The 23,385-nt window shown below is 40.6% G+C and overlaps 1 protein-coding gene across 1 annotated transcript in view; it reads right to left on the bottom strand.

Annotated features, from left to right (window-relative positions):
- Positions 1–1,410: 1,410 nt before the first annotated feature.
- Positions 1,411–23,385, bottom strand: part of LOC118585191 (pyroglutamylated RF-amide peptide receptor) — a 39,524-nt gene continuing 17,549 nt past the window's right edge. The window contains exons 2-6 of the mRNA XM_036189425.1: positions 11,973–12,131; positions 8,968–9,029; positions 4,336–4,571; positions 2,846–2,943; positions 1,411–2,272 (exon numbers count right to left, since the gene is read on the bottom strand). Coding sequence (XP_036045318.1) covers positions 1,866–2,272; positions 2,846–2,943; positions 4,336–4,571; positions 8,968–9,029; positions 11,973–12,131 — 962 coding nt within the window. The 3' untranslated portion in view covers positions 1,411–1,865. The remainder of the gene's footprint in view (positions 2,273–2,845; positions 2,944–4,335; positions 4,572–8,967; positions 9,030–11,972; positions 12,132–23,385) is intronic.

Raw genomic sequence — 23,385 nt, forward strand, 5'->3', positions numbered from 1 at the left:
CATGGGCACAGACATGCACATGGTACACAGACATGCAGGCAATAACTCCCCTGTGGCGTGTGTGTGTGTGTGTGTGTGTGTGTGTGTGTGTGTGACACACACACACACACACACACACACACACACACACACACACGAAGTTCTTGAATGTGTAGTTTCTTGTGACTAAATTTCCTTACCCATCACACATAACCATCAATGCTCCTTGAAAACATAGCCACGTTGATGTAACATTGGCCGTTCGGTCACTCTTCTGTTGGGAGCCATCGGGGCTGGCTTTCTGTTTTGACTTTCTCATTTATTTATGGGTAAGTACATAATGATGCAACTTTTCATTGTCATATCTGAAGTCATGTGAATATTGAGCTGTTAAGTGAAAATAACAAAAATCAGCACATAGGTCCATTTTTAAGGATCTGTCAGTGTAGTGATCACTGTCTTATTACAACATAATATAATACAAAAAAGGTGGCAGTTTGCAAAGTGACCCATAAAAAACAGTAAGTTTCCCTTCCTTCTCTTTGTTGATTTTCCTGTCTCATGCGGTTTGTCTTTCTTATTCTACACCCTGTTTCCCCTCTCTCCTTTTCAATAGTGTCTCATTGACACACATGAAATAAAATGCCTATAGCTAAGAGAACCCAAGATGTTTGTGTTCTTTGGCTTCCAAATCTTAAAACTTAGATCATAAAATAGTTTGAGTTCTTCAGATGCAAGATGAGTGCTTGAAAACTGGAGGCAGAGGAAACATCTAGACAGTGAGACTGTGGTGGGGCTTTGAGTATCTTCTCTGTTGGGAAGGCAACGGAGTGTTTACAGTGGCAGGCGGATTCTTGACACATGGGACACAGGAGTGAGGGGCTGAGCTAGTGGGGAGCTCTGTTCTTCTGACCAACCACTTGGAGGTCGGCCTTGGACTTAGCAATATCTCACATGCTTGGAGCTGCCTCAGGCCTTCTTCATTAGTCTACTGCTGAGAAAGTCTCTCTTAATACATAACAAAAAGTCCTTCATCTCACTAGTGAGAGAGAATAAAGAGCCCCACAGAGAAAAACATCTGATCTGATCTGTCTGTCTATCTATCTAATCAATTAATGAGGCTACCCAGCCTTTCTTTGGATGAGAAAAACCAGTTACAAAACAGTCACGCGAGGAGAGGGAGGCAGAGCTGGAGTAAGTCTCAGAAAGGAAAGCAGAGAAGCAAAATGGAGCTGGAGAGAGGAGGGGCGGGGCCAGGACTAGGAGTTCATCACTTTAGGATGTGAAAAGTGCCTTCCTTTTCAGTCAGAGTTTGCCTCACGACTGCTCCACAAAGTGAGCGAGGGGTGACCCTCCATTCATGCAGGAACAAATAGAGCCTGCGGAAGATGAGGTGACTGTCGCACAGAGACGGCAGCTTAAAGGATGTGGCATTTGTATTTTAAGTTTTATTAGTTGTCATTTGCCTGATTCTTCATAATCTTTGACTTTATTATGGCACAAATGTCAATTGCAAAGATTTTACCCTAACTTCAACAGTATGCTATAAATTACATTATGGTGTTCAGCTGTTTAATATGCAAAGATGATGATACAATTTTAATAATTTCTACCGAGTTTAGCAATACACAGAAAGTCACATTACATTGACTACATGGATACAAACTGCTGCCGAAACCATTGCTTTATGTATGATGTCTTGAATAAATCTACTTTAATAATGTACACAGCTGTTTTAATAATTTTTCAAAGTTATAGTTTCATGTATTATGTCAGTTTAAATGGAAAACATGTCTTGTTTCCTTTCTTGTCATCATTTAAAAATAGTCTTTGACCTTTGCTCAAAATAATTTTCCATACAAATGATATTAATTATGAAGATATCATTACAATTCGTGTCCACTGCCTAAAGTTGAATTTTCAGAAAGTTCAGAACTAAAGAAAGCAAGCTGTCGCTTGAGATGCCTCTTCTCCTCTCGCTGCTCACACAGTTTGACTTTGATGGTGGCATCGCTGAATGCATCTCCCTTGGTTTCCTCTACTGGACGCTGTTGTCGTGATAACTTGGCTCTCTTCTGCATCATTGAAATTCCTGAATTTCTGTGCTTCCGTGCTGGAGAGAAGGTTTCCTTTATTATACAATAACAAACTGCAGACAAAAAATTCTTTTTGAAGTTTTCATTCATAAATGCATACACCATGGGATTACAGATGGAGTTGAAAAACCCAATTGTTTGTACTACAGCAAAAACCATCTTGATTGTGACATCATCATATTCTTTTTCAAAATTACCTGAAATAGAAGAATACTTTAGAACATGGATTGACTTTATTAAGAAAATTAAAAGCTATCATCTGACGTTGTCAGAGATAAAAGGCATGCAAATGTCTGAAGCCCACTGTGGGAGCGGAATCTGATTATCTGGGAACAAATGGCCTTCGTGATGAACATTCTTATGTACACAGGCTGGCATTCAGCATATGTGACTGGGCTCACAGTACTTTCACTAAAGAATTCAAGTGTCATGCAAACTAGGAGCAGGAGTTACCCTTCACATACTCACTTGTGAGTTGAGGCTGTAAAAAGAGACGATTCATAAGATGCAACATCGCTCCCTTTAGAAGTAACGTAAGACTCTGGAAACTTTTCTTTCTTGTGTACAACTACTAAAGTACACTTCCTGAAGTGTCCTTGTCACATGACCACCCGCCACACACGGAGCTAGTGCTCTTTTACCAGGAAAGAACCCGACTCGAGGCTGGGTATTTAGTGAACCAGTGAAAAGCACCAGTTTTCCAGTCATTCCTGTGAATTCTAGCAGGCAGTGGACCAGAGAGTCATCAGGTGAGGATGCTAAGTACTCACTGTATTCAACCATCATGTGAACAACATGGAAAGGTGCCCAGCACACAGCAAAGAGAGCCACTACTGTCACCATCATAGTGACAGCCCGCTTCTTCTTCCTAGACCCACGAGAAAGGATTGTGTTGGTTCATTTTGCTGTGGAAAATGTGTTCAAACAGCAAGACTGAAATCGAAGTTGAGTTTAGGCCACTCACACGTAACTGCAGGTAGATTATTGCCTCTTCCTGTTCATTTCACCCTTATCTTCATGGTCCTTATGTAATAGACATGCTTATGATGTGTGCTCATTGTGGATCTGGCATCCTACTATGTTACTGACATGGATTACACCATTAACATTCAAAAAAATCAATGGGCTAATGTAGAAGCTAAGGTACACCGAAGGTTCCTGATTTGTAGTCAAGATGGCTGGTAACTGATATACTTTGGGTTTAGATGTAGGAGTCTAAGTCAGTGAGTGAACTTTAATTCACGGTGTATTGAAAATGATTCTCGTCTTTGGTAGCAAAACATCAATATTTACAAAACACAGTAAGTTTCAAGGATCAAAGTAAAACTCTGGTTTACCTGGAATTCAAACTTATTTCTTTATTTTTCTTATAAGTAGATTTATATCTGCTCTAGAACTATACATTTGCTTTATATTTTAAAAGTTCATATTTGGTACCTCTCCTTTTACCTCCAGAATCCCTTTCTTCTGAGGAAAGAGTATAATAAAAAAATTCCCCAGGTGATGAAGTCTTGGGACCCTCTTCTATTCGGAGAGGCCTGTCTTTACACAAATCACACTAGAGGGCACTGCACACTATGATTCAACTCCATCCCTCAAATCCCTGGAAGTCTGCACAGGAGACATCACTCATTTTCATTTGAGTGGTCATTCAGTACAGATATAAAGTCAGTCTTATATATTATGTATGCAGCATTATAGTGTTTTAAAATGGATACTTATGAGTAAGGTAAGAAAATAGCTTTTATGTTGCAATCAAATTTCAACAATAACTATTTAATATAAGTAATATGCTGTGGTTTAAGACATTTTTATACATGCTATCTCATGTATGTTAGCACCATCTTTGAGTGACAGGAAGTAATGACAGATGTCATTATACAACCTTGTATATATGAGGAAATGGAGGAGGGCAAAAATGCAAATCTATGTCATATGGCCAGCAAGGTAACAGAGAGCTGACCACCCCCCCCCCCCCCAGAGATCCCTGACACCAGTTCATAGCTCTTTCTGCAAATCATATTTATACACAGATGAAAATGTAACCATGCTCTAAACTTTGCTTTTGATTTAAGAACTAATGATTTTGATCTGTCTTTCTGACACACATTAAATTGCATGAAGTTTCAAGGGTTTAAATACTCTCAACTTAGATTACTTTGCCTAAATTACCCAGGAGTTCTGGCATCCTTGGCAACTGTCCTTTCTAGCACAACTAATGAAAACTTTTAAACAGAAATGAACATTTAATTAGACAGACCTGGCTATTTTGGACATTTCTTTCCCATGAATAGCTTGCAGCACTGAACTGTCTCCAACTCTCTTCTTGATCCAGAGTTCATAGCCGATCTTACTGTAGAGGACCAGCATCAGCACCAGGGGCAGGAGGAAGAGGATGACAAGAATGAAGGTGGTGTAGATTTTCTGGTGCACGGGGCTGGCCCATTCTTCCAAGCAGCAGATGTGTTCTTTCTCATATAGGAAGTCATACTTAATCTTTACAGTGAGAACAATTCAGTTGAAAGAACCAACAGTCAGCATTAGAAGCAGTCAAGTATTATTGCAGAACATCATTGTAAAGACTTTTATTTATTTATTTATTTATTTATTTATTTATTTATTTATTTATTATTTATTATACACTGATATTATTGTAACTGTGAATTACTGTTTCATTGTTATTTTGCAGTAAAGTATAGTTTTCCGACTAACCTGCTTAGGTTTTAGAGAATTTCGTGCTTTTAGATTTGAAATGGAATTGAGGTCTGTGCATGTTTCTTTCATTTCTTGCCTTTGTCAACTTTTATTTCCACTTTTCACCACTTTCCAGTGAGCTAAAAGAGCACACTTACCACACTGTCTATTGAGAATACCATATGCTATCTGATGTCTGTTTTGATATTAATTAAACTAATATATTTTGCTTTCTCACTTGTTGAAGAACCAGACTTGGAGAGTCACCAGATTTCCTTAAAGTAAGAGATGCTAGAATAGGCATTAAGAAGGCAAGTGGTAGCTTTTAAATTAAAGCAAATGGAAAATGGGACTCAAACTACTGCCAACCTAAAATAATTGAACTGATTTTTGTTAGCTGATTTACTGAAACTATTTCTTGCGGACTCATCTTTAAGTTCAAACACTATTAACAACCAGAAGTGGTGTGACTCATTTCCAGACTGAGCTGAACCCTTCACGTATGTTCAGAAGCCACATCTCTAGGCAGCAGGAATGGAAATGTGAGAATCTATCAGGAATGCTGTCCTCTAGGCCTGCTGGATCTTTTCAGCTCAATGCTTACGTTTTGGACATAGTTTTGCTTATGTTTATGTGCTTGTGTTCAAGTTTCATCACAATCTTCAGGAGCAATTGAAAAAGCAAGAACATTCAAGTTCTGGTCTGGTCTATTATTGACAAACATAACTAGGAATGATATAAATCATTGAAAAATGATTTCAAGATCCGAGCTTCCCATGAATAGAGGTAAAACCACAACCTACTCTGACACGATAGAAGCAGCCCTACAATGACCCTAGTCAGGGAGCAGCAAAGCCTGAAGCTCCCTGCTCATCACTGATGGCTTCACACAGCTCTGGGGACAAGCAGGTCTCTAGTGTACTCCAATCCAGATATTTTGTCCTCTACCTCTGTGTGTGCGCGACAGTCCCAGCTTCATAGTCTCCATTTCTAAACCTACATTTCTCTAAAATTTTACTGTTTAAGATAGCCCAGGGTTGAGAAGAGATTTGGGGTCTGTTTTCACTGTCACCCCCATCCTAATGAATCACGTCTGTCTCCAACACAAGTCTTACCATGAGCACCAAGGAAAGAGACAATTTATTACTGACTCTAGTGAAGCTCCCCCCCCCCCTGCAGATTTAGGTGTCACCGTGAGAGCCCTTCTGCTTTTCCCAGTGTTAAGTGTATTTGTATCTAGGGTAAGGCCTGCAGTAGGGGAAACTTGTATTTTGATAAGTACTGGGAGGGACATAGGTGGAGACAGGGTTCATTTAGTTACTTCTTTGCTCCATTCCCTTAAAACTGAGAAATAAGCTACACCTAAGAGAACTGAGTAGAGAGAGCTCAGTGAGAAACACCAACAACAGAGCATTCCATTGTCCGAGTGAGAAATTCAGATTTCTATGTGCTCACACACACTCTAATAGCATTTATGAATGAGGTGCCATGGGATGCGTACAAGACAAAAGCAAATGTGACTTGGCTGACCTGTTAGTGAGCACAGTTTTGTCAATTAATTGTACATTATAAATTTTCTACCAAGTAAACGAGTCACACATTCATGGTATATTTAAAGTATACCATGGAGTAATTTAAAAAAATTACCATATCTACTGTGGTCCAGAAGTAGACTTCATATTGGAATGTGTCATTTGTGAATGATCTCATCAATCTACACTCTACCAGTGAGGAAAGTGCCCTCAGCACAAAGGAGCTGGCCATGTTTGTGTTGTGTAGAAGGGCTGAGAAATGGAGAAGCAGTCAGAAGTCTAGGGTGTCTTGGGAAAACCCAGAAGAAGGGCAACAGTCACGAGTCACAGTTGTATCCAGACCATATCTGTTCCTTCCTCTACCTGTTCTTCTCATCAGCTTGTTGGAGAGAGAGACTCAGCTGACACAGGGGGGGGAGGGACATCCAGAAAGCAACCACAGTCCTCCACATTTCTAGGCCCAATGTCAATTCAAGCCGAGGGAAGGGTCATGTTTTAAATTGATTGTATAACTTATGTGACTGAGGCAGTGGACAGGGCATTTTATAATAGATGTTACACTGTTTCTGTGCAGGCAGGGGATGGAGAACTTTAACTGAATGGCCGCAGAAGTGGTGTGACAGGTGGGAATATCCTCAGTCATCATTTCATATGTGGTAACACAGAACAAAGTTGCTCCCTGCTCTCGCAGAGTTCAGTTTACCCAATATTCAAGTCATAGAACAAACACCAGACTATTTTTAAAATCTGCTTTTCCTGTGTGTCTCACTTGATATCCTTGCTTCGGGATGAGGCATGCTTAGTAAAATTCCTTATTTGCCTTTCTGTTTTAAAAAGTAGACAAGAATATACCATTCTATATATTTGTTAGGGGCTTTGTGAGCAATGACCTGTTGTCTTAAATTATATATGTATATGAAGGTGATCTAAATGAAACCACCAAATAACAGGGGAGAAAGCACCACCTGGACATTTCTCATTACCAAATGAACCCTCCAGTACCAGGAAAGGGGTTACTTCTAATTGAACTGTTGGCCAAAGGAGTGCCAGGGGACCACTCAAATAACTCAGGCTGTTGCAAAGGCTGTAGGGTTCTCGCCACAAATTGACAGCAAGGCTGTATTGCTGCAAACAACACACACACACAATTCATTGAACATGGAAAAGTTGAGCTGGTGCCGTCTGCTTTGACTTAAGGTCAACTCTACCAGATGGAATCCAAAATGACGCTACTTGGGTGACCAACAACCTGAGACCAGATAGCTCAGGGACCTAAGGAAAAGTGAAATTCTACTGTTCTACAAAAGGAACACAGCAATAAAATGACTCTTAATGACATCCCTTTATTCTCATAATCAGTCCCTTGCTCAGTCATCATCAGAGAAGCTTTCTTCTGCAGCAGATGGGAACAAATGCAGACATCCCAGCCAGACATTACACAGAGAGTGGGAGGCTTAGGAAAACTTAGCCCCAAATGGAATGTCTCCATCAAATCCCTCCACTCAGGGTTCAGGGAACCCTGTGGAAGAGGAGGCAGAAAAAGTGTAAGAGCCAGAGGGGATGGAGGACACCAGGAAACAAGGCCTTTTAGGCACAGAATGACCAACACACATTTGAGCCCACAGAGACTGTGGCAGCATGCACAGGGCTTACATGTGTCTGCACCAGTTGGTGTCCTAGGGCTGAAAGGGGAAGTGGACACATGCCTCATTCCTAACGCAGAAGAAATCTTAAATTAATAACTACCTGTAAAAGAAAACTTAGTTTTCTCCAAGGGAGTCTCCCTGAGGAGACAAACTACTCTCTCTTTTTTTTTGAGCTGAGGCTCGAACCCAGGGCCTTGGGCTTGCTAAGTGAGCACTCTACCACTGAGCTAAATCCCCAACCCTGAGACAAACTACTCTTAAAGGTAGACCAACAGAAAATGAGTTCAGCAGCATATTTGAAGGTTCCTTGTCTGAATGTCCTGTCAGAGTTTTATTGTTTTATTATTTATTTATTTATACACTACAGGTTTTGTGTATATATTATGGCTCCTGGTTTTGTGTTTTTATGGGATTCCCGAGTGTTTGAACAAGTGGAGTTCTATGTTTCTATCTGTTTCTCCAGCCTTGTCTTAGGCTCTTTTTTATTTGTTTATTTTGTCCTATTTCAATTTGCTTTTGTTCTATCACATTCTATTTATTATTATTCCTTAGATACCTAGTTGTTTTCTAATGAGAGACAGAAAGGGGGAGGATCCACATGGGAGGGAGAATGGGGACAAACTGGGAGGAGTAAAGGGAGGGAGATCTGTATCAGATTATACTATATGTAAAACCAAGTCTGTTTTCAATAAAAGAAAATATAGAGCACTCATTGGATTCTCAATTATATTAAGACATTGAAACATTCTAGATAAAACATTTTCAATTTGTAGAAAAATGGCAAAAAAATGATTTTGGAACATTAAAAAAAAACGTTAAGCATCTAGCTATTAGCAATATAATACCTAGAAGAATGAACTAAGACAGAGAAAACTATTTGATTTCATTTGAAAGATTTCCAGTGAAGGAACTGCGGTAGTACAGACTTGCTGAAATGCACTTGAGATGGCAAACAGTTACAGATGAGAGCTGCAAAGAAGTATTTCAGTGGTATAAACGGCAATTCAGCCCCAAATCTACCTCCAGTTGTTGCACGTGCCACATGGGTGATCCCACGATGATGGCCACCAACCAGACCACACCTGTAAAAATGTGATAATCACCACAGTGCAGTAAAATGGAGTCATCCTTAACCATGCAGGTTCTCTGTCTTATAATACAATACCAGCCAAAATTTTAAAGATAGAAATACTGTTTACTTATTTATTTCACATGATATATTAGTTAAATTTGCTACTTTTGATGATCTTATAGCTGTACACTATATATCTGATTATTATAAATCCAGACCACTATAAAACGTCTTAAGATTTTAAGCACTCGATGATAATTACTAAAAAGGAAAACTAATCTCTTACCATGATAGACTTGAGGCCATTGTTTCAAATTCAGCATTTTTATGAGATATGTTGTATGCGTCATGTCTTCCTGAGTCAGGGACAGTACTAGCAAGCTAAGAACCTAGAGTTGCTTAAAGTGAAATGAAGAGAGTGGAATGTGTCTTTGTCGGGCTTCTGAAGGACCCTCTTCTCAGGCACTTGCAACCCCTGTGAACTGACTGGGAGCCATGTCTGGATAAACACCTCTTTTTCCTGCTTCCCTCGAAGCATATTTCCTGTTCTGTATCAAAGTCTTCTTGTTCTTGTACACTCAGAGCCTTCCCATCTCAGGTCAGATGAATGTTAACGTGGAAATGATAACTGATAAATGATGGCTGTCATTCACTAGCTAAATGGAATGCTTCAAAGTTGAAGACAAACTGAAGAAATATATCCAAGGAATCTATGTCAATATTAGGAGAGTTCTAAAGGAGAGATGGTGTAGGGTAAATGCAGAGAGGACCAAACCCCTGAAATTATACAGGAATGCTTACACAAAAAGGGAAAACCCCAACTGTATAAATACGATGTTATTCTATTGTGGAGAATGGCATTAACACTCACTGTAGATGGCATACTGGTAGCCTCACCCAATGTTACAATTTAAGTATTAAATGTCCTCCAAAGTCTCAGAGGACTTGATTGCTAGCTTGTGGACTTTGGAGGCAGGTTATTGCATCACGAAGGCACTAACTTTATGAATGGATTAATCTACTGATGAATTCACAGATGAACGGAAGTAGGGTCTGATTGGAAGAAGTGGGTTAATGGCATACAGCGTGTCCCAGATTGTCTCTCTCTGTGTAGTTGTGGTCTGCTATGAGGTGAGCCACTGCTCTACCACATGTTCATGTCATGTTCTGCTTTCCTGCCCAAAGGCTCAGAAGTGAGAGCAAAATGGAATCTCTGAAGTATCCCTGCCTTGTGAACCAACTTCCAGTAGCTCAGGGATTTGAGGAGGAAGCCAGGGCGTCAGCAGACTAATCACTCAGCCTGACTTTTCTAAGGAAGTAAAACTTAACTCTCTGGGGCTGGCAAGGGAGGCTAAACTTAACTCTCTGAGTCTGACAAAAAAAGGGAACACACACACACACACACACACACACACACACACACCTTCTTTAGGGTCTTTCTATCTTCTTTCTGTTCTTTATTTCTTTTCTTACTTCTATCCAGATATATCCCTTCTGTCTCTCTTGATGTCTTCCTTCTAACTAACTTTAGTTTTTCCCTTACAACTTATATATCCCAGCAAAATCTTTCAAGCAGTATAAAATTATAATTTTTTAAAGTGAATGATTACAATGAACACAAATAAAAATGTGTTTTTCATTTCCCATACTTGATTAAACATTCTATATATTACAGGTGAGAAATAAGTTGTCCTAAGAAGCCACAGACAATCACACCTAAGCAACTTGTTATAGATTAACAGAGTGTAAGCAAGCAAGTTCTTTTGCTGGAAGGCTGCATTTTGCAGTTACAAAGAAAGGATCAATCATTTTGTTACTTATCTCAAAAGGAAATCTTATAAGAATCATAAATCTAAACTTTTATATCTGGAAAGAATGAGTCATGTCTACTTTGAATCCTCAGGGTGCATACCCATTTGTCAACAGTTTTTTATGTCAGGAAGCTGAGGGCAGCTTCCTGCAAATGGGCACAGGAATTAATCATCATCTTTGATCACCAACCCATCCTAGCAAGAAAGGCATCAGCTGATGATAACTGGGCTGCTTTGTTCTTGTTCCTTGACCTCAACAAGTCTCTTACTCAACTATGCGTCTTTCTAAACATCAGATGGTTTCCTTGGGTTTTTCACCTCAAAGCTATTAACAACATCTTAACCTAACCTTAAATCATTATTCAAAGCTTTGTTTTAGTTATGATGCACACTGAAACCCAGGAACACATCTCTCAACATTAAGATGGAAAGATCTTAAACTAGCTTAGCTTCTGGGACTCAACTGTTTTTCTTAATCATTAACCTAAGACACAGTCTATATGGCTCCTCAACAGAAACTAGCTGTGTGACATTTCCTTGTTCTTATATTCTATCCTCTGCAGCCCCTGCTTTATCAGGGGTGGAGACAACACCATGTCTTGCTTTTACCTATATTAGTTTTCCCACTAAGCTAACCTCTGTCTTAATCCCTTGTTATATTTACTAATGACCCTCAGTCATCAAAATTGTATTTAAACTAACATTATTATTGTATAAAATCATTACTTCAGTTCAACAGTACAGCTTACAAGGAAACCTTCATAATAATCCACAGGTAAAAATGCCCAGTAGAATGTGATATTTCCATGAGAAATACATTAAGGTCAATGGGTATTTCCCCATGCCTATTTACACCATGCCAGATACCATAGAAAAATGGCAGTGGCAAACATGTAAAGGCACAGCAGTAGCAAGAGACATTCTGAGGTCAGAGCCCTTGGGGACTTGCCTATCCAAGATTCACCCACAGGGCCTTGCATGCTGGCGGGCTGATCCCCTGAGTCAGTTGCCACCTGCTGCTCCTCTGACATGGCCACCGGCACTGAAACTATGAGCAAAAACCATGAGCAAAAACAAATTCTTCCACTGCAAGGTTGTTGATATCAGCTATTTTGACAAGTGACAAAAAGTGACTTGCATACCCAAGATTGTGAAAGCCCTTCGGTTGGTGTACTGCCACTTCATTTTAAAAGGATGAACAAGTCCTTGGTGCCTCTCAACAGCAATGCAGGTCATTGTTAGGATTTCTGTCACCACGGCAGTGGACTGGACAAATGGCACCATCTTGCAGATGAAGGCACCTGCAGCAAGGAAACAGATGTGTCATACAAAAACTATTTTGTGAAAGTCTTTTCTGTCTCTTAGTAAATGTTGCAGTCATTAACTATGAGCCTCTGCTCAGAAGTTTCATGATTAAGCTATGCCATAGGTGCAAACTAATGAACAAAATCTGCATTGGTGCAAGCTTCATCTCTGACTAGAGTTTTAAGTTCCTAAGACAATGGGAGACACAAATCAGTATTTAGCTGTTTATGTGAGTGGCAGAGTAATGTAGTACATCCCAACACATAGCAGACTGAGGCAGGAGAGTCAAAGGAAATTCAAGACCCATGTGGGCTACATTGCAAAACCCTGACTCAAAAACCACAAACAAAAATTCATGAGACTATTATTTTCAGATCAAAGAATGAAATGGTTGACTAGGAAATAAGTTTGAATTTTCTTCCCATTTGGCTCTCTGTGAAATCATAACAAAGGAGTAATTTCCACCAAAGTTCAGTGTATTTGTGTGTGTGTGTGTGTGTGTGTGTGTGTGTGTGTGTGTTTTCACTTGTGTGAATACTGGTGAGTATGTGTCGTGGACCCCACGTGGATGTCAGAGGACAGCCTTGGGTGCTGGTCCTTGACTTCCAGCGTTCACTGTTCTTTTGTGGTTCTACCTGGCGTGTAAGCTCCTGGGACTCTTTTCTTCCTGCCTCCCATATTCCCACAGGAGCAGCAGGATTGCACACGATGTCACCAAATCCTTGTTTCCACGGGTTCTGGGGGTCCAAACTGAGGGCCTCACATGTGTGCAGCCAGTATTTATCCAGTGAGCTCTCTCCTTAGCAAAGACTCAGATTTCTTCTTAGAGTGTCTATCTAACCTGATATGTAGGTTAAACCATTATAATTTTTTTTTAGTTCTATGCAAGGTTGTCTTTTTTAAATTGAAAATTAATTTTTTCATGCAATATAGTCTGATGACAGTTACCCTCCCCCACCCCCAGCCCTCCCAGTTCCTCCTGTTCCATCTGGATCCACCCCCTTTCTGTAGCTTATTAGAAAACAAATAGGCACCTAAGGAATAATAATACAATAAAATAAGGTAAATAAAAAACAAACAAATCAGAATAGGACAAAATAAATACACAGAAGAAAAAGAGCTATAGAAAAAACACAAGAAACTCATGTAGACACAGAGACACATGTGTTTGCACACATAGGAATCCCTTAAAAACACAAAATCAGAAACTATAATATATACATAGAGGTTGTCCCTTTAAGGTTTAAAAAAAATCCCTGACTCAACATTATGAAACAAAGAACTTCAAAAGGTGCCCTGACTTTGTTTTGTGTTGGCCGTCTACTGCTGGGCGTTCATTTCTATTTTTACTTTCTTAATTTTTCTGATGTAAAGATCTCAGTGATGGATAGCAAAAAAAAAAAGCCTCATTTTATTTATACACTAAGAAATATTGAGAGCTGCCTATCAGCTGTTCCAGCTACTGCTCGGATTTGAGACAGTGTAGAGGTTGGTCTGGAACCCCAGTTAGAGACCTAACCCATCTGCCTATACCAGGCACCTACTTGCAACAGACCAATTACAGTACAACTAAGACCCCAGAGGTGTGCCTGCCTATCAGCTGCTCAAACGAGCATACCAACCTGGAACTGTGTGTATTTCCAACTGGGATTCCATGTTGGTACCTCCAGAGCCAATCCTCCCGCCCCACATCAGCCACCACACCCATTACTCAGCTCTGGGACTGAGTGAATCCCAACCCAGAATCCCAGTTCGGAACTTCCAGAGCCAGTCCTCTTGCCTGCCCAACTGCCTATAGGCTACCCCATGCACCGCTCGGCTCTGGGACCAAGAAAAGTCCGACCTGGGACTCCAGAGTGGCTCCAAGACTCAACACCAGTCATTATTCAGCTAGTCCACTAGCTAACAGTCATTTCAGCCCTCATGTGTTTGTCATCCCAAGGCTTTTCTCCACCGATTGCCACAGCTTTTGTTTGACAGGCTTTTCTGACCTTCAATTCCCTGGACCACACTGACGCTGTAGGCTGGCCAGGGCAGACACTAGGACTCTACTGTTTCCCTAAGTCTGACCACGCCCTTCGGCAGCTGTACCACAATTAACATCAGCCTTTATCCATTTCACTGTTTGAATACTTACCATGAGGCAGTGCATCAGCTACCTCACATCATATGGCTGTGGCATTTAAATAAATTAATATTTGAGTAAAATATTACTAGCATTCCTTAGAGTTTTGTTAAAAAATCAATCAGAATTGTTTTCTATCCCTTCAGTGATATTGTTTATACAATATTATACAGTCCAAGATCAAAGGAATACCAGAAGAAACTTTTACTGAAATGGTCTTAAGTGCATCATCAGTATATTTTTAGAATTCTTTCTTTCGTTACTATTTGTTATTATCTTAATATTAGCTCTGTGTGTATACATGACACAGTGCACATGTAGTCAGAGGATAACTTTTGGGTGTTGCTTCTCTCCTTCCACCTTGCTGAGGGACTTTTGGTGTTTCTGACATGTTTCACAGTAGCTGGCCTTGGGCTTCCCAACGATCCTCTTGTCTCTGTCTTCCATCTCATGGTAGGAGTGCTGGATCACAGATGTGTGTCAGTCCATTTGGCGCTCTCTCTCTCTCTCTCTCTCTCTCTCTCTCTCTCTCTGTCTCTCTCTCTCCCTCCCTCCCTCCTTCCTTGCTCCCTCCCCTTTCCCTCTCTTTCTTTCTTTCATTTTTCTTTGTTTGTTTGTTTTGTTTTTGTTTTTCTGAGATAGGGTTTCTCTGTGTAACTGCCCTGGCTGTCCTGGAACTTGCTTAGTAGACCAGGCTGGCCCCCTGCTCACTGAGTTCCACCTGCCTCTGCCTCCTAAGTGCTGGGATTAAAGATTTGCACCCCCACTGCCCAGCTGTTTTTGTTTTGTTTTGAGACAGTGTTTCTCTGTGCAGCCCTGGCTGTCCTGGAATTCACTCTGTAGACTAGGCTAGACTTGGAGATCTACCTGCTTCTGCCTCCCGAGTGCTGGGATTAAAGATGTCCATTACCACCACCTGGTGACATCTGGCTTTTATTCATGTGTTCCAGAGACCGAATTCAGGTCATCAGACTTGGGCAGCGGGTGCTTTAGCAGCTGAGCGGTCTTGCAAGCCCATCGGCATGTTTGAAGCACCCAAAACCAGCCAGTGTTTGTTGTAGTGCTCATTGCAGTGTTATCTCACTCTAGATATGTTCATTTTGTCCGTCATGATCAGATGGGGCTGCATCACCTCAATTCCTGACTTCCGGATGCATCCTGAACCTTATTTATCCAATCAACTCGAGACTCTGTGTCTCAGTAGCACTGTTTATAAAAAGGGATTGTCAATACTCCTCATCGTAAGTCCAGTATTGCCACGATTTGCTTCTTCATGAACGGCAGCTCTTTCACCTGGGGGCCGCAAGTTTGAAAGAACTTAGGTACCTATGGTATATTAGGGGCTGCTGTATTCTTTTTGGCTAAACTATAAAAGAAGATCTAAGCTGACAATCTCGTTTCCCAGAGAAAGATACTGTAATTCATAGGATTCAAACAGCGTAGCATGGCTGCATGGCTATTTAAGGACAGAATGAGGACATGGATCGGTTCTCTTCATTTACAGACATCACTCACGTTAGTGTGGCCAAGCTGTGTGACAGTTTTCTGTTCTATAACATGCAAATGCCACCTCTTAAATACTTAACTGGAGAATTTCACACCTAGCCTCGGTTCTATGACTTATTGTGCCTTTTTAACAAGCCGGGAAGCAGCGGCTCAACTTCTGAGTCTGTCCCATGAACTTTGGAAAAGTTCTTGACAATGGCTCCTTGATCACATCGACAAACTGCCTTGGTGCTGTGGCATATAGCTTGTTGGAGTGTAACTGTGAGTTATTTGTAAGTATGAAGAGTGCCCTTTGCTTGCCTGCTTCATTATCTTGACTTTTTAAATGGAAAGCTTATTTTTCAGCTGACTAAATGGACAGTAATTCTGGTGATCTGGAGTTGTAGCTAGGTAGACTGCTACTTGCAGAGCGTGAGCCAGTCTCCGGGTTCATCCTGGCACCCCACAAGAAAGAGAAAGAAGAATTGGTTTTCTCTCTCTGTCATTAGCCATCGCCACCAACCTTCCCTTCATCATCCCCTTCCCAATCTGACAACCCCTGAAGTTCGAGGCTCTTCTGTTACCCTCCCTCCCCAACGCATTTATCTCTAGAATGTGTCTTATAACATTTTTATATTGTGAATAACTATTTCTTTTCTTTTTAAAAATAGAAAATTATTATTTAATATGCTCTTTTTATTTCATTATTTTTATTTCATATTCTCCCCCTCTCCCAAATCCTTATAGATCCTCTCCTCCCCCCCCACCCAATTTTAAGTTCTTTCTCGCAAAACAAATAAAAACCCAATATAACAATAAAACTCCCCAAAACAAAGAAGAAAAACAAAACCTGCAAACAACAACAACAACAAGAACAAAATGCACCAAACAGAAACAAATGAAAGTACCCACAAAAAACCTGTGGAGTCCATTTTTTGTTGGTCAACTACTCTTGAACATACTGGAGTGGTTGATATATCCAGTGTCACACTATTGGAGAAAACTGATTTTTCCTTTCCCAGCAGGTATAAGTGACAGTTTAATTGTTAACCTTTACCCTAATGGCTAGGCATTCATTCATTCATTCAGTCATTCATTCATACAAAAATATGTAACAAAATAAAGTACAATACAATAAAACAAATTATCGCTTAGGAGTTGGACAAGACAAACCAACAGACAAGAGCCCAAGAGAAGGCACAAGAATCAGAGACCCACTTGTTCACTCAGGAGTCCCATAAATACACTAAACTGGAAGCCATAATATACACAGAGGACCTGGTACAGACTCATGCAGGCGTTGTTCATGATGCTTCAATCTGTGAGTTCATATGAACTTTGCTCAGTTGCTTTAGAGGGTGTTATTTTCTTGGTGTCCTTCTATCCTGATGGCTCTTGTAATCTTTCTGCTTCCTCTTCCAGGGTGTTCCCTGAACCCTGGGGGCAGAAATTTGATGGAGACCTCCCATTTAAGGCTGTGTGTTCCAAGGTATCTCACTCACTGTGTAATGTCTCGTTGTGGGTCTCTGTATTTGTTCTTGTCTGCTACAGGAGGATACTTCTGTCATGATGGCTGAGCAAGGCACTGATCTATGAGTATAGCAGAATGTCATTAGGAGTCATTTTATCACTACTTGTCCCCCTCTTCTTTTTTTTTTATATCAGTAGTATTTGGTTTTAACGTAGGTCACCCAAGCAGTGTTGGGTATGAGTTATATCTTGTGGAGTGGGCCTTAAGTCAAATCAGTTATTGGTTGGGCACTACCACAACCTTTGTGCCACAATTGCTCTAGAATATATTTCAGGCAGGACAGATTGTTTGTAAAAGGTTTTGTGTCTGGGTCAGTGTTTATATTACTTTTTTTTTTTTTTTTTGATAGAATGCAGAGTACCTTCCTATACCAAAGATGCTGGAACATAGGGATGAAGGCTTGACATTGCCATTCAGTATAGGTGTTGTCTTCAGCCATGGGGTTTTGCTATCAGTTTGTGGAAGAGCAATCTATTGTCTTAGCCATAGCTTGGGATGTTTGGGGCCTCTTTAGCCAACAACTCAATTAGATGTAACCCAATCCTGGTACTGGATGTGGTTGCCTTGGGTGACAAGAGATGGCCAGCTGGGATTCTGTCTCCTCCATTATTTGGCAGTTTCATTTAGACTGCTTTCAGATATGTATATATTTTAGAAATTTTCTACTCTATTCTGTTTCCATAATACCCCTCAAAGCTCCTTCATTTTAACTGTCTCTTCCTGTATTCTCTCCCACAACCCCTACCCACTGTCCCTCCCCACATGACTGTCCCATTCCAACCATATCTAGCTTTTGTATTTCTCTTTTCCTAAGGAAATCTGTCTGTTTCCTCTAGTCTCTTACTCTATATCTACCCTCCATGGTTCTATGAATTGTAACCTGGTATTAATCGACTTAATAGCTAGTATCTACAGATAAGTGAGTACATGCCATATTTGTCTTTCTGGATCTTGGATACCTCACTCAGGATGATTTTTTTCTAGTCCCATCCATTTACCTGCAAATTTCTTGATGTTATTTTTTTTAAAAAATGGCTGAGTAATACTCTGTTGTGTAAATGTACCATGTCTTTTTTTTTTTTTTTTTTTATCCATTCTTCTGTTGAGGGACAAAGATTGTTTCCATTTTCTGGTTATTATGGATAGAGCAGCAATGAGCATAGTTGAGTCTTTGTGGTAGGATGGAGTGTCCTTTGGGTATATGCCCAAGAATGATATAGCTGGATCTTGATATAGATGGATTCCCTTCTTCCCGAGGAACCACCACACTGATTTCCACAGTAAGCGTTTACATTCCTACCAGCAATGAATGAGTGCTCCTCTAATTCCAGTGTGTATGACTTTATGCTGAAGTCTTCGATCCATCTGGAGTTGAGGTTTGTGCAGAGTGATAGATATGGATCTATTTGCATTCTTTTACATGTGACAGACAGTTTGACCAGCACCACTTGTTGATGATATTGTCTTTTCTCCAGTGTGTATTTCTGGCCTCTATTGAAAATCAGGAGTCCATAGGTGTGTGGACTTATGTATGGATTTTCAGTTCAATTCCATTGATCAACGTGTCTGTTTTTGTACCAATACCATGTGGTTTTTATTATTATAGCTCTGTAGAACAAGCTGAAATTGGGAATAGTGATACCTCTAGCAGTTATTTTATTCAGAGTTGTTTTTGCTATCCTGTTTTTACTTTCTTTTGTGTGTGTATGTGTTGTGTGCCTGTGTGTGTGTGTGTGTGTGTGTGTGTATTTCCCTATGAAGTTGAACATTGTCCTTTCAAGATCTGTGAAGAATTGTGTTGGAATTTTAATGGGGATTGCACTGAATCTGTAGATTGCTTTTAGTAAGATGGCCATTTTTATTGTAAAGCATGGGAGATAGCTCAATTTCCATCTTCTGATATTTTCTTCAAAGTCTTGACATTTTTATCATACAAATCTTTCATTTGCTTAGTTAGAGATAATCCAAGGTATTTTATATTATTTGAGGCTTTTGTGAAAAGTGTTGTTTCCCTGATTTGTTTCTGAGACAGTTTGTATTTGTATATGGGAGGGCTGCTGATTTTTTTTTGTGAGTTAATTTTGTATCCAGCAACTTTTCTGAAGTGTTTTTATCAGTTGTAGGAGTTCCCCAGTGGAATTTTTAGGGTTCCTATGATATGTATACGGTCATATCATCTATTAATAGAGGTATTTTGACTTCTTCCTCTACAAGTTAAAATGATTACACCAGCTTGTTTCTTAGGTTCATTTGCTTGAAATATCTTTTTCCAACCCTTTATCCTGAGGTGATGTCTATTCTTGATGTTAAGGTGTGTTTCTTGGATGCAGCAGAAGGATGGATCCTGATTTTGCATTCATTCTGTTAGTCTGTGTCCTTTGTTTGGGAATTGAGACAGTTGAGGCTGAGAAATATCAATGATCAATGACTGTTTATTCCTGTTAGTTATTTGTTGTGGCTGTAGTAATGGTGGTGGTAATGATGGTGGCGTGTGTGTGTGTGTGTGTGTGTGTGTGTGTGTATGCCTGTTTATATATGTGATATATATGTGCTTCCTTTCTCTTGACTTCGCAGATGTGTAATTTTTTCCCTGTCTTTTCTTGGATGTAGTTAACTTCTTTAGGTTGGAGTTTTCCTTCTAACATATTCTGTGGGCTTGGATGTGTAAATAAATATTGCCTAAATTTGGTTTTATCATGAAATGTCTTATTTTCTCCATCTATAGTGATTGAAAATTTTGCTGGGTATAGTAGTCTGGGCTGGCATCTGTGGTCTCTTAGAGTCTGCAGTACATGTGTCCAGGCCCTTTTAGAGTCTCCATTGAGAAGACAGGTGTAATTCTAATATATCTACCTTTATGTATTGCTTGGTCTTTTCCACTTGCAGCTGTTAACATTCTTTCATAGTTCTGTATGCTTAGTATTTTTATTATTATGGGGCAAGAAGGACTTTCTTTTCTGGGTCCAATCTATTTTGTGTTCTGTAAGCTTCTTATACTTTGATAGACATCTCTTTCTTTAGGTTAGGGACATTTTCTTCTATGATTTTGTTGAAAATATTTTCTGGACCTTTGACCTGGTTTTCTCCCCCTTTTCTCTCTTCCTATTATTCTTAGATTTGATCTTTTTATGGTGTCACAGATTTCCTGGATGTTTTGTGCCTGTACTTTTTTAATTTAACATTTTTCTTGACTAGGCTATGCATTTCTTTTATCATGTCTTCAATGCCTGAGATTCTCTCTTCCATCTCTTTTATTTTGTTGGTGAGGCATGCCTCTATGGTTCCTGTTTGAGTTTCTAAATATTTTATTTCCAGATTTTCCCCAGTTTGGGTTTTCTTTGTTGATTTTATTTCCACTCTCATGTTTTGAATGGTTTTATTCATTTCCCACCACTGTGTATTTGTGTTTCTTTAAGGGATTTATTTCCTCTCTCTGCACCTCTATCATATGCACAAAAGAAATTTTAAGTTTTTTTTTATTATTTTTAAAAATTAAATTTATTTATTTATTTTACATCTCAATCACATTTCCTTCTCCTCCTCTCATTTCCTCTTCCCACCAACTCTCTGCCCCGACTCTACCCCCAATCCACTCCTCTGTTTCTGTTCAGAAAAGGGCAGACCTTCCCTGGGATCAACAAAGCATGGCATATCAAGTTGAGAGAGGACTAAGCTCCTCCCCTTGTTTGAAGGCTGGGCAAGGCAGCCCAGTCTCTTCAACAAATAGTGCTGGCATAACTGGATGTCGTTATGTAGAAGAATGCCAATAGATCCATTTCTATCTCCATGCACAAAATTCAAGTCCAAGTGGATCAAACACCTTAACATAAATCCAGATACCCTGAAGCTGATAGGAGAGAAAGTGCGAAGTAGCCTCGAATGCATTGACACAAGAGACCACTTCCTGACTAGAACACCAGTAGCAAAGACATTAAAGTCTTTTATTTCTGTGTCAGTCATGTTGGAATATTCATAATCTGTTGTGGTAGTGCTGCTGGGATCTCATGGAAACATAAGCATTCTGGCCATTATCGATGGTGATTTTGTGCTGGTATCTAGGCATCTGGGATTGGGAAGACAGTAACTTGAGGTGCTGATATCTGATATCTGATCTTGTCTTTGTGGGGTGGGTGTTTTGTTCCTTGGTTTCTGTTTTCTCTCTAGTTCTTTGAACATAGTAGCTATGTGTTTCCCACGGGGAAATCTTCTAGGGACATAAAAGAAGGTGTGGGCACTGGGGTCCCAGGTAAAATGTGTTTCTGGTTATTGGGCCCCGAGATTTAGGAACGGGGATGGGCTGGGGGCAGTGGAGCCATAACAGGAAGGAAAGCAGAGTGTTCCACCAGGATCTCTGCTCAGTCAGTCTCCAGGCAATGGGGGCAGTCAGTGAGGAGAGGCCACAGCAAAAGCAGACCTTTGTAGAGGTCTGCTACGAAGCTGGGAATGGAACTGGGTGATCAAATTTGGAGTAATGGAGAGAGAGGTGAAGATCTGGAGTTAACTACCCCGGTCAGAATGACCTGTGGGTTCCAAAGTGCCTGCTGGAGCTGGACAAAGCAGTGAGCGGAGGGAGGGAAGTTTTGAGGGAAAGGTCTGTGGGATCCATCCACTGGAGATGGGTGCAGGAAGGGAGGCTGCAGCAGGTGTTCTGCTGCAGAGCGGGGATGAGACTGGGGGATTATTTCGGAGCAGCTGAGGGAGAGGTGAAGGTTTGCAATTAGCTTACTGGCTTTTCTGGCTTGGGTGGCGAGTGTGTTCCCAGGGAGTGCCTGCTAGAGTGGGGGGGGGGGGGGGGGGGGGGGGGAGGGAAATTAGGAGGTGAAGATCTGTGAGATCCACCAGAAAGAAAGTGGGGGAGACTGCCGCAGGAGCTGCAGAGTTGTTCATGAATCTAGGGCTTTAGACTTAGAGGAATGGAGGGACAGGTGAAGGTCTGCAAACACCGGCTTCCCTGTTGCAGAGCTGGGGAAGAGATGGGGGTTGTATTTGGATGGGCAGAAGGAGAGGCAAAGCTTTGCTGTTTGCCTACTTGCTTCCCTGGCCTGCGTGGCCTGTGGGTTTCCAGGGAGTGCCTGCTGGAGGTGGGGGCTGGGATAAAGCAACCATAGGGACGATTGGGAGAGGAAGATCTGTGGGATCCACTAGAGATGGGGGTGGCGGCTGCAGCAAGTGTTCTGTTGTAGAGCTGGGGAGGAGACTAGGGGAGTGTATTTGGGGGGCTAGAAGGAGACCTGAGAGTCTGCTGTTTGCCTTCCTGATTCCCTGGCTGGAGTTGTAAATAGCTATTTCCAACTAAGATAACACCGAACTCCGTCTATTGGGTACCATTTTGTGATTATCTTATTTTAGTATCTGAGCTTTTTCTTAAAGCCTGCCTATAATGGATATCTTCTCTCTTGACTATCCAACGCCTACTTGTTCCAGCTTCAGACTGAGCCCATGGGTCTCCAGGAACCATCTATTGTATTCTCTTCGCTACTTACTTGTCAACTTGCGCTGTAAACAAGTGAAGCTTCTCTGCTGTCTTTTCCTCTTAAAGTAGACTTCCCAGAATGTAGCATTCTATGGTATCTGTCCCTTCTCTGTCCTGTTAACTCCAAGATAACCCAGATCCTCTGGCTGCAGTTAGACATCATTTCTGTTTCCTTTCCACAGTGTCTGACTCTGGCATGAAATGTACAATAGTTTACCTAGCCTGCTGGCTAAGGAGCAGATGCTTTGTTTTATTATCCATTGCTTCCCATTCCAACCTCTGCTCATGTACATTCTTATTCACCACAACATGGACCTCTTATTCTCAATGGGAATAGTGTCTGTATCCTACCTACTCATGCTCCTCCTGATCCACCACACAGCAGCCTCGGTGATTTAAATAGAAACCACCTTATTTAAAAACATAATGCTTGAAAATTGAAAAGAATTTGTATTTACTGTAGCGAAACAATGACTTCAAGAAGGACACATGTGGAAAGATCAGGAATTTCAAGACTATTCATTTGTACAGAAAATTAAAAACATTGCAGTAATAATTGAAAAAAAAATGGTGTAATACACCATAATTGGAAGAAGCAGCTGAGGGTGATAATGGCCTCTTTTGTTAGTAAAAAAC

The sequence above is a fragment of the Onychomys torridus genome, chromosome 6 (genome assembly GCF_903995425.1).
Source record: "Onychomys torridus chromosome 6, mOncTor1.1, whole genome shotgun sequence".
NCBI lineage: Eukaryota > Metazoa > Chordata > Mammalia > Rodentia > Cricetidae > Onychomys > Onychomys torridus.